This window comes from Ptychodera flava, chromosome 15, assembly GCF_041260155.1.
Source record: "Ptychodera flava strain L36383 chromosome 15, AS_Pfla_20210202, whole genome shotgun sequence".
NCBI lineage: Eukaryota > Metazoa > Hemichordata > Enteropneusta > Ptychoderidae > Ptychodera > Ptychodera flava.
Genome location: NC_091942.1, coordinates 31,383,396 through 31,401,027, shown reverse-complemented (window position 1 = coordinate 31,401,027; position 17,632 = coordinate 31,383,396). Strand labels below are relative to the sequence as shown.

Sequence of the window (17,632 nt, the reverse complement as noted above, 5' to 3'; positions counted from 1 at the left end):
ATTTTATTTGATTTTGCGGTCCCACAGGAGGGCAGGCACGCCTTAACAATTTTAGTGACAATTGGTATTACGGTATTAGACTCCGCCACAGCAAAACTCATGTTCTAAGAACGAGCTTGTTTCCCGATTGGTCTATTTAATGCACTTTCATTGATTGATTGATTGATTGATTTATAGCGTATGATGGAGTGAATGCTTGTGGGCGCATGCAACCCCACACGCACACAACAAAAGTACGGCGATGCGCCCTCAATAGTTCAGCAGTTCAAATCATTTGTTTTCTCAATTCATGCGCATGTCACTCGCCGCCAGATCAAAGCTCCCGAAACGGGAAACGCATCAATTGGCACTGGAGTTAAAAACAAGAATCATCTATAGCATTACGTTAGAATTCTAAAAGCGGCGTTTTTCGACCCTTTGGAACGGAACATCTCCTCAAAGCTGGAAGAAAAATAGATAGTCAAACATAAAGGTGCACCTGAGGCGATGGCATTCTTTGTTCTGCACGGTTGACATGCCATTCGTTCACGGAATTTCTGTCAGGTGTTCATGAACAGTGCAATAATTCATCAGTTCAACCCAGCACAAACGTTACATAAGGTCAACAGGAAATATCTTCCCATCCAACCTTGTCGTCTTTGTCCCACTTTTAACGACTTGTCCATATTTTATATTTGTAAAGAAGAACATTGCTTTTAGACTTTCCAGTTGGTGAATTATTAGGTACGTGTGTCCGCCTTTGGTCCTAGCCTCGCTTCGACGACGTTTTCAAAGAGTTTTCGGGGGTCAACAAACTGTAAATAGTCCACTACGAACTTTCTAAACATATTTTTTCTGCGCCCCGTCAGTTTACCTTGTGGTAAACAAAGACATTGTTCTAATATTAGCGTGTGGTAACGTCGCTTTGCGGGTAGCCTTTGCTCTCATGGACAGCTTGCTCCGGTCTGGTACGCCCGAACAAATGACTTCGTTGTCTGCCTTTTTGCTGCAAAAATACATAATCTCCATTTGATGGCTCATGAAAAGGTTACAAGTGTGTATGTTGTGTAACTGTGTGTTTAAAATGCGAAAGAAGATTATTAAAACAAACTTAGTTTTGGATATCAAAATATGCCAATTGCCTGACTTATTTACAGTGTGCCGGTCGGCCCTTCTCCAATGTGCTTACAGCGACATTTTACATGTATTATGCAAATGCAAGTTGTTTTCGCGCAAGGTTATCGGAGTGAGAATGTTATCCCAAAGAAACAAACAAACAAATGTGTAAACAACAAATGAAACTTGTTTGAAGACCTTTCTTCTTACACCGAAACTTAGAAGTTCATGGAACCAAAGATTATAACTTTAATGATAAAGAAAATGGAAGGTGTTATTAGATTCTAAATCCCGGTTTATCACATATGTGCAGGTTTTTCTACGAATATGTTTTGATAGGATTGTTTTCTATTTAGGTGTGTAAGCTTTGCAGTATTTGATCGTAAAATACTCTTTTTTTGGTCAAACAAAACTGTGAAAATGTTCACGTTGCAGTTTTAGATCGTAAAACACGCCTTAATGGCCAAAAAACAAACAAACAAACAAATTTAACTGTAAAAAACGTTCACGGTCACTGCATAACACTGCGCACAACTGACAGAAACTCATGTATTCGTTCCAGTCGTTCTGTCTGATCAACAGCAAATGAATCGAAGAAGCGCACACCGCACAAGTTCCTACTGTACATGTGGTTGCGAGTACAGAGCCAATCAAGGAGTTGTAATTTACTTGAATTTTCCACCAAGATGGTCTCTGAGAGAGAGAGAGAGAGAGAGAGAGAGAGAGAGAGAGATGATTTATCCCAAAGACATTTGATAAATCCCAAATACGTTTATGCTCTCGCTGTCTTCTCACATACCATTGGGTTTACTTGGAGAGTGTTCATTTCAAAGTAATGTGTTGGAATGCCTATGATAACATCCAAATGTGTTTACGACATTTTTTATAACAATATTGTCACCGCAATAATATTTTTATAGAGCTGATAAAAAGCATTAATATTGATGCAATTCGACACGGCTTGTGACTTAACAAACTTTCATGACACATGGTTTCAAATTTTTGTCACTGATGCGTCCTATATGATTGTTTTGTTTCATATACGCTAAAGCTCACATGGCGATGCATGACGATGAGTTTGCACGGGGCAGCAATAACTGAACAAAATATAACATGATACGGGGCATATCAACATTCTTTGGACATGGATGGGATATCCATATTTCTATTAGTCTATGTCATCAGTCATGACTCATACATTCTGGCCATTACATTGTGATTTACGCAAGAGAGAATATGTACTCTCTCCTTCGTTGCATGAATGTTTCTTCTTTCACGGAAATTGAGTTTCAGGAGACATATTTTTGTGTTTTAAAAGTAATTAATTTTTTCGTAATTATTATTTGACGCTGAAGTGATGTTTCGAATTTCGTAAGTTAACAGGAAACCCGTGTATAAAGTATTGCGTGGTTTTGTCTTGCGACATGCCAAACTGCGTGCTTGAATAGGACGAGATCGTTGGTTTATGGTCAGTGACAATGCTTGCCTGTGGTGGCGCTGTTCACCAAATCAGCGTCAAACTGAAGAAATCAAAGAGGTGATCGTGGTTTGAAAAGCTCATGACAATATCTACATATAAATTTTCTCTATGAAACATGTTAGTAACTCTGGCGCTGTAAATTATTACATGGCTAGATAGTCTTCCATAAATTGAAACAACATTTATACTGTGCCACAGTGTCAATGATGGTACAAGATTTCCATATAGCTTTCCTACGAATTTATCACTTCTGAATTTTAATAAGTGTCATATATACGATCCTTCCCAGAGACGCTCATACTTATGTCATTGTGCAAAAGTTTAATAACAAATACACAGGATCTAAAGGTTAATTTTCATAGTACAAGTGTTTTCATGAGGAAAAAATATCTCAAAGCAACATTTTGCCACTACATGAAAATTATTATTATTATTATTAGTAGTAGTAGTAGTAGTAGTAGTAGTAGTAGTAGTAGTAGTAGTAGTAGTAGTAGTAGTAGTGGGATAGGAGTGGACATTGTGTTTGCATTTTTTAACCTAAATACTATTGTAAAATCTTTGCAGCAATCAAAGCTTTTTCAGTGCAGTTTTGGAAAAACTGATATGTCCACCCTCCAAATGGTTGCCACGGAAATATGTTATACATGCATAAAGATCAGATCTGTTTATTGCGACCCATTCAACCCATATTTTACGCCATTTTCCAGGGCATTTGGCAAAATTGGTACTTTCAATTGCTAGGTGGTTGTCATGGAAGCATGGACCATCAAAAACGAATATCATTTTTTGTTTGTTTCCCAAAATACGAAACTTTCGTTAAAATTTAACCTACTATTATTTGCATCATTACTATAATATGATTTCTTTTAATGTTTAAATATAGAACCTTTAGAAAAACGAGGGTAGTTTAAACCACAGAATACGTCCATGTCACCGACCAGTTCAAAAAAAAACAAAAACAAAAGTAGTTACCATATTCCAACGATGAGGCCGCCATGTTCACTATGGCGGACAAACCATGTTAAGTGTAAGGTCTACTGAGGCATTTCCTCACTCAGTATTACTTTCTTGGCTTACGTCGACACTACTTTTGAAATGACATGCTTTTCAGATTCTCTAAAGTACAAGTTTGTTATGATAACGTCCCAGAGAAGAAATGGGATTTGATGAACCAGCTCCTGATGTGGTGAGTACCAACACTGCAGCAACCTCAGGCTCAGGACACAGTCACTTGTGAATCCGATACCCACGACAGTCGCAATGTGGTATGTATTAGAAAAGTAGTGCATTTCACATAGCAGCCGTCATGTATCGATTCACAAGCGACCGTGCATCAAGATTATACGCACTGTTGACACTGTGTCATAGCGTCTATATGTGTAAAATGCATTGTTATTGTTTACATTTAAATTTTTGTCGGGATCAGAATTCACTTGTCAACAATAAGTGAATAACATTGCAGTCTACACATGTACAGGCTAAGTTGACAAGCTGAAAAATGTCCCGAATACTGTGTATCTCAACATGGAGGTAGTCTCTACTACCTCCATGATCTCAACATACAGGGGGCAAGGGGTGGGAAGGGGGTGGAACAAGAAACTAAGGTTGACATTGACAAAAATGCGGGAAAAATATCATCAAAGAGTTACTTGCCCTTGCCAATCCTTTTTAAATCTTCAAGCAGAGATAGCTGCGAAACTTGTAGCTGAAGCGGTGAAGCGGTCGGTGATTTTTGGTTTTTTGCGACCTCACTCACCAGTAGCGCCAATATTCCAAAGGCTCTATTTAGCGCAACATCAGTGTAGCATACCCATTTATACAATACATGAAAATACCGGACATGTTCAACGCAAAGCAGACACATGCAGTGTAGATGATTCTGAAGTGTTCTTTTTTCATAGATAAGTGCAATGATACACAGTGTAGCAGTAGGACAAATATATTTGGTACCTTGAGTGCGCTACACTGATGTCGTGCTTATTTTCCAGTCTCTAGTCTATAGAACCTTTGGCATTGAAGAACTACCGATGAATGAGGTCGCAAAAACCAAAAATCACCGACCACCTCCGTAGCAGCAACAAGTTTGCAGCTATAAGCAGAGATTATGAGGAAACATGGATATCTTGTAATTGTTGGATTTGAATTTTATTATAAGTAAATGCATCAACAAATGGATATTCATGCATTGAATAAAAATACAAAAATATACAATAAATGCAAAACTCATAATTAATTTTGACAGTTTGTGTATTGATTTGAACCATAATCTGAATCTTTGTCTATTGTTGTGCCGCTCAAACCTGTAAGATCTGTATGATTATAATTTTCTTTTATTCAATGGAATGTGTCCTCATTCTCTCATTTTTCAATGACAATATACTTATCTAGATAATATAGGGATACTTGAAGCAATTTATCTAGACTGTTCATAAATGTCAAATTTATACCACTTTCTTTGCAGTCCATAATTCTGCCAGTGTACAATGCTGATAAATGGTTGGAAGAATGTCTGGAATCCATTTTGAATCAAGGACAGAGCTTCAGTGGAAAATTAGAGTTGTCTGTTTTTGATGATGCAAGTTCTGTAAGTGAAAGCTTAGAAGTTCCCTGTGTAAAAAAGTAATGTTCTCCTTTACGAATATAAAATGTGAACAAGTCATTTGAAGTGAAACAAAGATGACAAGGTGTGAAGATATTTCCTGTTGACTTTATGCAAAGTTTGTGCTGGGTTGAAGTGATGAATCATGGGATTGCTTACTATTTGATCCATGTGTACTTATGTTTGCTGATGTACTAGAGAAAACTTTGCGTCTGAAAATAAAACATGTTGAAATCAGTATAAACTTATTTGTTGACAAGATGTGATGACAGTGTACAGTGTCTATGAAATTTCAACATATTGATGGATTTTTGTATTTACTGCTTTCCTTAACATCATCCAGGATGATTCTCCAAGCATTTTGGAAAGATGGAAAACAAAACTTGAAGATGCAGGAATAACAGTGGTGCTTGGAGGTCATAGCGAGTCAAACCCAATGGAGGTATTTGGGATCATTTTACTTTCAACATGAGCAGGAATCTTTTGTTTATTATGATGGTCACTAGGGGGAGCCCTTCAAGAGAAAGGCTTTACTCTGGCATTGGTCACTTCCATAATCGGACAATGCTGGTGTAATAATTGTATTTTCATGACAGAATAGACAAACTGGTACCACAATGGGGTTTTATTTATTAATTGATTTGTTATTTGTTTGTGTTTATTCATATTTAATTAGACAAAGTTCTGCATACCATGAACTCTGAATTGAAATGAACTAGTTTTCAGAGAACAGTCCTTCTAAATGTTTTCTGTACAAATGACTTGTAATGACTGATTTCTTTCCATTGATTTCAGTTGGTTTTGCAAAGAATCAGGCCATTGCTCAAAGCCATGGGAAGTACCTTTGCTTCCAGGATGCAGTGAGTAAACAAAAACATAATTTCAAATTTGTTCAAACGAGGAACTCTAGTGTAAAACTCTGTGTGGGACAAGATAATTTGTTTTCAAAAGAACATGTATTGCAGATCAAATGATATTCTTCATGATTTATTTTGATACAAATCTTTTACATGATGGCATTGAACAAGGGAAATTTTTACTTCTGTAAGAGATGATCTAACCTTGTTATATCAAAGTAAAAATGATATATTAGAAACACTTTTCTTTCATATACCCTTCAAGAATTAATAATGTTCAATTTCACTTTCATGTGTGTATTTTATGCTTCTTTGTTTAGGATGATGTGATGAGAGGAGACAGGGTAAAACTGCAATATGATGCAGCTAAAGTCCATCCAAATTGCGTAAGTTTTAGAGAGTAGAGCATGCAGAACAGATGTTATTAATTTTATCACTTTCAACGTTTAAAGAGAGCTTTTCACATGAATTACTTGTATAGTTTAGATTTTTCAATTCAAAATATTTGGAAGAGTTCTGGGTTACGTCATCTCCCTGCTGTATGTATGACAATATTTTTGGAAAGTTGTGTCATTTTCAAAACTTGTAGAGCTATCCATTTCATATAACTAATATACTACTTGTACCGACAGCATTCACTGAAAGCTTGTTGCCATGGCAAATAATATGTAACCAAGTGAATTTTTAGTCATGTTCCATCTGTTTTCATGATACTGCTATCAAAATTCAATCCGGTATTTTATGACATGGGATTGCCTTTTTTGAATTTTTGTCAAAGACCGCATCTATCTCAGCATTTATTTACAATACTGTCTGTTCCATGTTTTTACGTGTGTTGATTTACTAAATCATGCACTGATAAACATGTTTAATTTCAAACAAATAATATAATTACACTATTGCTGATACTAGGCTACTTCTTATAATAATTAATAAAACAACAATTACAGATCACTTTTGTTTGCATTTCTCTGTGTTACGTCAGTGATGTTTTATCAGTAACAGTGATGAAGGGTTGCAGTGCTAGTCAGAAAGGTGTAACAATAGAACTCAATTATTAGTTTACGTAAATTAACATTTTACCAGAATCTAATTTTCAGTAACAGACTTCATCCACATTGTTGTATTCAAGTTAACACAGCAATCCGGGTCAGTTTTTTTGACACTGTCAGAAATAGCATTCTTTGAAGCGAGTACAATAATTGTTGTGATGTGTAAGGTCACCATATGGCAATAAAAATGTCACCTAAATTGGGATTTTGTTGTATGGTACAGAAAATAGATTGTATCGCTGGATTTTATCAGTAATTTGTAATGAAATTTAAGTTATGAAATTGTATGAAAACTGTTCTTATTCCATGGTGTACTTTGAATCCCAAATTCTATTCTGATGTTGACACCATTTTGAAATTGGCATTATCATATACCTACATTCACGTGCCTGTGTAAAGCTATGGGGGAAAGCGCCCTCAGATCCGTGCATTTTTTTTACGTATCACGCCCTGGCCCGATGCCCAAATATGGGCAATCGCGTGCATTTCTGAAACTATCTCGATTCTGGTTACTACGCGCGTTGCTATCCGCAAACGTTCCATTCGTACACAAAGCCAGCGCGAGATTTGGGAAACGTCTTCTCGCTCAGATCGTAGTTGCGCGTGGAGCCGCGCAGTTGACTTCGGCTTTTATTCTAAATTCTAGAGAAATCCTGTGTATACTAAGTGCGTGCCTGTTCAGTATAAATTACAAGAAACTGACATCACGCTTTTATCAAGTCAACTCATACACGGTTAGTGTTTTACATGACGAAGAGTTATATTCAACTTTACAAATATGTATATCATAGATATATAAATATATATATTTCACTATACATTTTGTTTTTTGTTTTTTTTTTGTTTTTGTTTGTTTTTTTTTTTTTTTTTATTTTACATATTTTCTACTTATTCGTAATGTATTTTTTGTAGTTGTTCTTATTTACTTAGTTAGTTACTTAGCACTTTCAAGTCTACTTTTACACGATTGTTTTTTGGGTTTTTTTTTTTAAGTGATGAAGAGTTATATTCAACTTTACATATATGTATATCATATTTAAATATATATATATTTTATATACGTTTTTTTTTTTTTCTCTCTTATCGTTTTCTTTTTTACGCATTTCTACTTACTCGTAATGTATCTATTTAGTTATATATTTATTTATGTAGTTGTTCTTTTATTCACTTAGTTACTTTGTTACAATTAGGTTACTTTGCAATCCCACTACTTTCATGTACACTACCCTCGATATACTTCAGTTTTCTTTTTTCTTCTTCGTTTCCTTGCTTTAACATCAAATGGCTTTGGGAACGGACTAGACTAGCATTTGCTATTTTCCGTTTCCATTTACCCTTTATCACAGCACAACTCAGATGTACATTCATCATTGAATTGTAATATTATTATGATTAAGGGTAATAAAGATTATTATTATTATTATTATTATTATATTATCCTTCTTACACCTCGATTTCAGCCTTGATTTCTGTTGGTCACGTAATATTACGCATATTGCTTTGCGCGTTCTGGAATTCTGCAGGTAAACAAATGACGTCATTATGTATGTCAATCCGCGACGGGAAGTGGATTATCAGTTATCAAATTGCAATGAATTTTTGATATCGCACGCATTTTTATCACCTAAACAATGTTGAATATTATGTAAACTACATATTTATCATTCCATAAGGTATATGATAAAACCTTTACGGCCCTGATACGGCTTTTGCGGCCCTTGGTCGTACGGTGTACGGGCCCTCGCACGCTCGGGCCCTTCCGCCATATGACCTCGAGCTGCAAAAGCCGTATCAGGGCCGTAAAGATTATTATTCAAGTAAGTATATATATCATTGCTGTAGTCTTTCCAGATTTCAGGATAGATATTCAGATTCTGAAATTTTTCAATATTTTTCTAATCCAGCACTTGTGGGGGCTCATATCAAAGTACTTGGAGTAAGAACAACTTTCACCATCTTGATATTTTGAAAATTGAAAATTTTATTTTTCCCCATAGAGTTAACAGAGGGATGGCGGCCATTTTGAATTTTAAACTATCGGTACTAAAATGTTAGGTATTTTGATTCTCTTGTTCCAAACTTTGCACTGTGACACCTGATTTTTATTCTTGATTTGGTAAGAGAATGGTCGAAAGGTTCATTGAGGAAATTGAAGCAAAATTTTAATAAATCTTTCACTTTTGAGGGATGAGGAATGATTGGAACAGTATAATGCTCAGAAGTGATGGTGATCTGCAACCCATCATTATGAAAGGACACTATGGCTTGATGTATGAAACTCAGGTTTCTGTGAGGGGGAAACTCACCAGCCCTGTACCATCTACAGCCATGAGTACTTTTATTATGGTTGAGAAGTCCTGTAAATTTTTTAAATGAATGTTTTGCTCTCATTTCAGATTGTTGGGTGTTGTTTCAACCGAAGCCCAGCAGATTCTACTTTGAGATACACAAAATGGTGCAATACGATATCAAGTCAGCAACTACTGACACAGGTAAATGCAGACAATGTATTCAAATCGTAAACAGTTGCTCTCAGTATATTTACAAACACTTTTCAGTTTAATATTGTGAAATAATGGCCATGATATATTTTCGTCATACTGTCAAAATTGTACATGCTAATCACCTCATGCTTACTCATTGAAGTGTCTGTAAGTGACTTCTCACATTCATTCTTATTTACATCAAGTTGACTATACATGCTCTTGGTGCTTTGCTTTCCATTGAAAGTTGTGTCCAATTGATTTGTACAGAGATAAAGCCAGTGAGCAATCTGCCCCTCCAAGTGAAGATTTTTAGCAAAAAATTATGATGCTATGATGAAGTAAACAATGATAACCGTTCAGAATTGAAATCCAGTTCCCAATAGTCATAAAGCTCAATTTATATCGTTATTGGTAGCAAGGTTGTTAATATCATAGCATTTGAACAAAACTCAGCCTTGTTGTTATATAATGCCTTTTTAATTTGTTAGTTGGTATTGTGAAAGCTATCATTTATTATTAAATAGATTATATTTTCATCAATTCACTGAGATATGAAATCTACTTTACCGTAGTCACTTTTAAAAATTAAAAAAAATTAATTTTATTTTTTTTAATGCAAAATATCAACAATACCTAGGTTTCTCAAAAATATGTTGAAACATTCATGGTTTAATCATCAACCAATCCTTAATGTGTTCTGATTGAAATTTGGATTTGAATGAATTGATACAACATGTTGACACATGTTGTTCTCCGAAAACAAGGAGAAAACCTTTCAATAGTGGCCAACTCACTCTGTAAAAATAACAAAACTGTTTTGCTATCTATTGTGTTCAATTCCCAAACCTGAGAAACATAAGATAGAAATTATCAAAAGAGTGAATTTGGATTCCAGTGAAAACCTGACCCTTGTCACAACATTGTCTACGTATTCATTGATTGAACATATTCCTAAACCAAAATTGTTTTCCTAAGTTTCTTCTGAAACTGCAGTGCAGTGGATTAATTTGTTTCCAGATTTGCTTCAAAATGCAAAATTGTTTGCTTTTTAGGGATATTAAGTTTGATATTAAGTCTGATATCTGCAGTCTATGCTTGATACGTATAATGTGATTATGTTAATTAACAGTAAGTGGTTTCATATGTAGCTCATTTTGAAGACAAGTTTCTATATTTATCGTGTTCTTTGATTGTCTGAAGGTGACCATGGTGTATCTTACACCAAAACAATTGTTTTCTATCAAAAGTATTGAGGGTTTCGCTAATTTTAATAGTTATTTCCTCGTTACATCCAAACAATATAAAATTAAATTCTGTCCTTTTACTATCAGATCTATACATCTCATGGACCGACAGTCATCATGCCAACTTGGTTCTGTTCCCGTGAAGTCTTTGACAGAATCGGTGGTTTCAATGAAGGGGGTAAGGTCAGTGGAAAATGGATTGCTTATTCTATCAAGCATTAATTGGTATGAATGTTGATATAAGTATCTAAATGAGATGCGTTTGTATATTGCAATGTGAAGATCACACCTGAAATACAACAAAAAGTGTATCTTGTGTTCTAAATGCCAATGAGATAAGCTATATATTTGGATTTCATGGAATTGACAAAGGTGTGCTTTAAATCAATACCTTTTCATATAAACTATATCTTTAGCTTTTTCGCAATTCTCTAACCCAACAAAGGCAACAAACAGGGCCCAATATGTTTCTTTATCTACAAAAAACAACAAATTAAACTTTTTACATGTAACATGCTTATTATTCAAAGGTGTATTTTCAACCAACCAGCTGAAATCAAAGATGATACAATACATGCAATTTGGACTCTGCTTTAAAGGAAATATTTTTTTCTAATATTAAATCAATTCCTGTTGTCATAATATGGAAGGTATATATGATTTTTTGTCACATCCAGGGAGTGCCAGAAGACCTGCTGTTCTTTCTGGATCATCTGAAACATGGCGGCAGTGTTTACAGAGTGGATCAGTGTTTACTGATGTATCGATATCACCCAGATGCTGCTACTCATTCTGTTCACAGGTCAGAAAAGAAAGACTTTAACAACATTTCTACAAACTGTCATATTGCAGAGATATGGCTAAATTGGTAACAGTCATTGTTGTATGAGTACTTCCATTGTGTCAACTTTAGCTTCTGTTTGGAGAATTCCTTTAATTTTCAGGTACCTTTAATACTTTCATCCCATTTACCTGAGTGTGTGTATGTGAAAAATGAGGGTTCTGCCAAACTACAATGTTGAAAGGGAAAGTGAATTAGAAGAGGAAACATTGAGGTGCTCAAAATGATTGTACAAATGTCAAACATTCATCAATTAATCTCTGTGATTAATTGGATTTTCGTTTCAAATTGCCACGCCATCAATATTGCATATGTTTTGTATGTTCTTGATTGAAAGAGATGACATTTTCAAATTCATGATCCAAAAGAAACTTTACATCGGCTAAAACGCTGTAAGGAAATACAAAATGTGACCATCATGTGAATCTGCAGAATACCAGGCTCCATCATCATCCTTGCATTAATTTACCTGACCTAGGGTGCCTTATGCTTTTATGTAAATAACAACACATACCCCTTAAGATTTTGTGAATTGTGATACAACTGAACATTACGCCAGTATTGTACAGTATCCTGTTTCAGTGACTACAAAAATCAGGAAGCACACTGCATTTTCTTTCCAGTGAAACCATCTGGAATATCCGTGTGGAGGCAATCCAGGAAAGGGTTCTCAGCGGATGGCAGACCTTCACAATATGGAATGCTGGGAAGGAAGGCAGGAAGTTCTACAGGGCTTTGAATGAAGACAATCAGAAAAAGGTATGTCATTAAAAGAGGGACACCTAGTGTACCATTGTTTGTTGTGTCAGAGAGTTAAGCATTGATGAAGTTTCTCTGTGATGTAATCAAGCTCATTTTATTTTGTTGTCCAAGGATTCTTCTGTACCTTGCAATAATGTGACTAGCTAAGAGAAGTTTACATTTACGTCTCAAATACTTCAAATAATTTCTTGCCATTCAGCATTAACTTTGTAGAAATTATCCTGTAATGAAAGGAATACTGGTTCTCTTTCTCAGAGATTGTTAAAAATTAAAGTCAAAAGATTTTTCATATTCTTGAAAAAAATCCACTCAGAATCTGACTTCACTGAGATTGTTTACATTGATTTGTGTGACTGTTTGAAGTGCTGTCAGCGGTAGTGTAAACAGAGAGGGGAAATAACTGCCATGATATATCGTAATTATCAGGGCAGTTACTAGTTTGCTCAGGCAAGCAACATCCCAGATGTATCATTTTACTTTTTTTTATATTTCACATTTAATCAGAAAGAAAGACAACAAAGCAAACAAAGGCAGACAGAACAAAAACAAACATTTACAAAAAACAAATCTATGAAGCAAAATGTGTACAAAAAGTCCCCCACTTTTGTATGTGTTTTTCCAGTGCGTCATTTGACAATGCTATACATTTTTCTGTATTGCACACTGACCTTGCATAATGTTTAAAATTAACAAGACTTGGAACAGAGTTTGTGTATCTACATTTGAATATATAAAATCGTCCCATAAGAAAAACAAGTTAATAATTGAGCTAGCCATAGGATCTATGTCACCAAGGATACAATTAATAGCATTCAACAATAATTTTGTCTGTGTAACGTCGTAAATCCACTTTTTTACAGAGTTCCAAAATTTAGCTGTGTGTACACAATCCCAAAATAGATGATAATAATCTTCTTCTACTTGTTTACAAAATGAACACATTGGCGATTCAATCGATCCCCAAATGTGTAATAAGCGATTTGTTGGTAAAATCTTCCTAATAAGTTTGTATTGAAAATTCTTTAATTTAGTGTCAATAGTTATTTTGAAAGGAAGCAAAAAAACTTTGTCAAGTGGAATAACAATATCCAGAATATTATGCCAGTACATTAAGATGTTAGAAGGAATACCAATAGGTGTTTCTAAATTCATAAAATAAATGTACATATCTCTATTAATCTTTTCACCTGACAACCATTTATCATTTCGAAGGTTTGGTTTACAAACTAATAACTTTGATGAATTTGATCTTGTGATCATCTTCCTCCAGGCAGATGGTATAGCAGATAAAAGTTGATTATATTCTAAATAAGTACAAATACTACCATATTTTTCAACAAATTGATCAAATGTATAAAACTTACAATAAATATCAAGAAGATCATAAATAAATACAACGCCATTATCAGAAAAAAATATTCCACGGAATTGGCATCCCATGAATGCGTATGTCAGAATTATTACAAATTAGTTCTTGACAAATATCATCCTTACAATCAACTGTGTTGTAATTGTATTGCAGCCATGCTGAAATAATTTCTTTTAGAAAAACGGAATTAATAGGGTCCAAAATACGAAAGTCACAACTTTTAAGATTGGCATAATAAATAAGAGGTCCACCAATCTTAGAAAGTATAAAATTATACCATTTACTACAAAATAAACTACTACTACGCATGATCCTGATAACCCAAGCTGCTTTTAATGATAAGTTAAAAGCCCGTAGGTTGGTCAGGTTAAGACCACCAAACTCATAAGTATTGTGTATAGTACTTCTTTTTACCCAATCTCGCTTACCCTCCCATAGAAACCTAAAAACTAAAGAATCGTACTTCTTAAAAAAGTCAATATCAGGTGATGGAAGGGACATAAAGAGATATGTAAATTGTGAAGTGACTAAAGATTTAATAACAGCAACTTTCCCATACAGTGTGAGACCCCGTCCCTGCCATGGCTGCAATATCTTCCTTGCCTTTTCAAGACGAGGGTTAAAGTTGACATCAACTAGTTGTGATAAATCTACTGGAATGTGTACAAGAATCTCCTACACCGGTGTAGTGTCTTTTCTTGATAGAAGATTTAGGTTATTTGTAATATTTCATTTTAATTTTGTATATTGCCGTCAGGTTGTTGCATTTTGTGATGTTGACATCAAGAAAATTACAAAAGGAGTGTACATTTATGAAGAATCCAAAGTAAGTCGAAATGTTTCCAACAGTGAGAAAATCCATTTGCTAAAGGTCAGTCAGAGACGAACGCTTTATTCACAGATACCAATGAACTGTCCATTGTACTGGTCCAAGTGGCAATTAAATACTACACACCTGTTTTAATATAGAGACTATGTACAGGACCAGCAAATAAGAATACATGATGCTTGACTTACTTTGATATTTTGCCGGAGTGAATTGATATTTTCAGCCTGGATTTTACAAGTTCTAAATTCGTCCTCTATCAAAACTGTTTATTTATCATGTCGACCTATCAACATATATACATTTCCGATACCTATCCTATCTCTCAGTAGCAGTCATGTCTTACATGTATCTTTCTTGTTGACTTCAACTTCAGATTCAAAATCTCTATAACTCATTGATAATCCTACTTCCACTCATATCATATTGGTCAATACCCATTGATAAATGTACTCATTGCAGCTCATATCAACAAGGTGATAAACTGAATTATTTTTCTCTAAATTGAGATGTCTGATAGAAGGGTTATCTCAGGCATTTAAAAATGGATATTTTCTTCTGCCAAAGGTGATTCGGCTGTTAATTGTACAGTTTCTGACTTTTATTTTGAATAGTTAGATAATCTGATATCTCGAGAATAGATAACGACTGATAAATATGTTGCATTATTTTACATTTAGTATCTGTTTATTTTTCAGGAGCAACCCAAACCCAGAGTTCCAATCATCCATTTCTCCGATGCAAAGCCACCATTTATAATCTGTGTTAAGTTGGTAAGACTAAAAGTCAAAAGTTTTATCGAAATGACCTCACTTCAAGAATGCTATAGCCTTGTCTTCACCACATGAGGGCGCCACATTCAATAAAGGTGGCCCTGGCAAGATTTCTTCCATAAATGGACGCACACACTAACTTTCCTGACATAGCGAAGAGGAATCAGCTTTGTGTATAACTTTATAGTACTGGTTATAGGAGTACATAGATATGCATTTAATTATTTTTGACATCATAAATATCAATTCAAAGTTTGAAAAAGATATGTGGACATGTATAACATTGAGAGATACTTCAACGAGTACAGCAGGAAATACAGTGTTATATTCAGAATGTGTAATTTGAAACATGTTTGGAAAAATTTGAATGAAAAGGCAGAAGTTACTCATGAAATTCAAGTGACACACTTCCACAAAAAACTGTAACATTTGTTTCAAAACAAGAACCTGAATGATTTTGTCACTTTTGCAGGATCTGACGGGAGGAAACTTTGAGGCAAACTTGGCGTCGCTGAACTTGACTGAGGGAATCAACTACTATCACTTCAACTGACAACTAGCAGAATTTCACCAACAAAATTTTTGCAAAAGCTTGCAGGATTTTGCTTGAAGGTTTGCAAAAATGAACTACCTGAAACTGTAGAAGTCACCTGACCTCTCGGGATGTCACCTGACTGATCTACCAAAATCACCTGAGACAGCCACTGAATACATGCCAAACAGATGTATATCAGTAGCAATTGAAAGTACCATATATTTTGATGACCTGTTGACTGAAAGTGACACCTATCCATTATTATTGAACTTTGACCTCAGTGTCTCAATGCTGAACTCTGACATTTGCATATCATAAAGGGTTACCGTACATTCTTTACATTTTATAGACAGTCTATGTGGCCATGATTCTTGGAAAAACCATTCTGCAAAATAGTCATAATTGGATGATATTTTCTTCTGTTTTTTATGTGCATGCCCATCTTGCAGCACTTCCATGGCTGGCCATGCAGAAGCTACTTTTAATGTTTACAACTTTTATGTGTATCAATCAGATTCTCAATAAATACTTCAATATTTTTAAACTAATTGTCTAGTGTGGTCTTAAATTTTACAGCAGTTTGCAAATTCTGTTGTATGAGACATGATGGTACCAACCTTTTCTTCCCCGCTTTTGAAACCAGTAAATTTGCCATTCCCGTAGTCTGGCTGACCAGTGATATGTTAATTTTTTGCATATGGCAGTGATCAACACTGCATGCGTGACCATGGTAACTAGGCTAGGAACTGCACTTAACTAAATTAAAAATTTCATTGGTTTGGATACTTTAGTGTTTGCATTTGAGTACACTAATATTTGCACAGAAAATATATACATTTTGCACTTGTTTATGTGTGCTAATATGTGTTTGGTTGTATAGTTCTTCGATGAGTCCATGCAGACAGGGAAGGGACTCTGCTCAAAATAGATTTGGCTCTGTCAGTTTGTATGTCCATCTGCACCCATTATTATTACCAATTCAGGTACATAAACATGTTTATTTATTGTTATACCTCATATGTCTGCCAAACGGCCATTTTGCTTCAATTTTTTAAATTCAAAGCCCTGACATGCCTAAACAGGTCTCATTCAAAATTGGTTTAAGGGCAATGTACTATGATGTATATGCGTGTCAATTTTGTTGCAGTATGGTCCAATATGGGTGCCAGAGGCACATTTTGTTGTTATTTTACATGTCAAGGAACATTGCTGAGATATGCATATACCAAATTCATTTAATATTTATACAAGGACAATATATACTCTGATGAATAATATGTGTTGTGATACGATCAAGGGTTGCTGGGCAGCTGTTCTGTAATGACTTTTCCATATCTGGAGCCACTTTGCAAAAAAGATATAAATAAAGCTCATGCTTCAAATCAGATTTTACAACCTGCCCACCCAGCTTTTGCCATGAAATATTATATTTTACCTGGGACGAATACTAGTCCAAGATTTTACTGACATCAAGAGAGTATACACACATATCTTGTATGTGTTTATCTCTTCCAATCCTGAACACTTACTAATTATTGCAGTGATTCAACCTCAATAAATTTATGAGTTTCTTGTTATTCCATGACATCCTACTGAACACCTCACTACGACACGTAACCAATCCCACCAATGATAGTAACTCCAGTATCAATAAGTGAATCCAACATATACGTCACAAAATAATCCAGATGACAAAACACTGATGCAAAACTA

General features: G+C 34.9%; 1 protein-coding gene across 1 annotated transcript; it reads left to right on the top strand.

Annotated features, from left to right (window-relative positions):
- The first annotated feature begins 3,559 nt into the window (after positions 1-3,559).
- On the top strand, positions 3,560-16,467 carry LOC139151871 (queuosine-tRNA galactosyltransferase-like). Its single transcript, XM_070724900.1, has 12 exons — positions 3,560-3,761; positions 5,037-5,159; positions 5,518-5,613; positions 5,966-6,034; positions 6,352-6,417; positions 9,480-9,575; positions 10,901-10,996; positions 11,491-11,615; positions 12,278-12,413; positions 14,543-14,611; positions 15,310-15,384; positions 15,857-16,467. Exons 1-12 carry the CDS (start codon positions 3,732-3,734, stop codon positions 15,935-15,937), a joined length of 1,062 nt encoding a protein of 353 aa, XP_070581001.1. The 5' UTR covers positions 3,560-3,731; the 3' UTR covers positions 15,938-16,467.
- The last annotated feature ends 1,165 nt before the right edge of the window (positions 16,468-17,632 follow it).

Coding starts and splice junctions, on each gene's coding strand:
- LOC139151871 (XM_070724900.1), top strand. CDS start 3,732: ATGGGATTTGATGAACCAGCTCCTGATGTG. Junction 6,418..9,479: donor CTAAAGTCCATCCAAATTGC/GTAAGTTTTAGA, acceptor CTCTCATTTCAG/ATTGTTGGGTGTTGTTTCAA. Junction 14,612..15,309: donor ACATTTATGAAGAATCCAAA/GTAAGTCGAAAT, acceptor TTTATTTTTCAG/GAGCAACCCAAACCCAGAGT.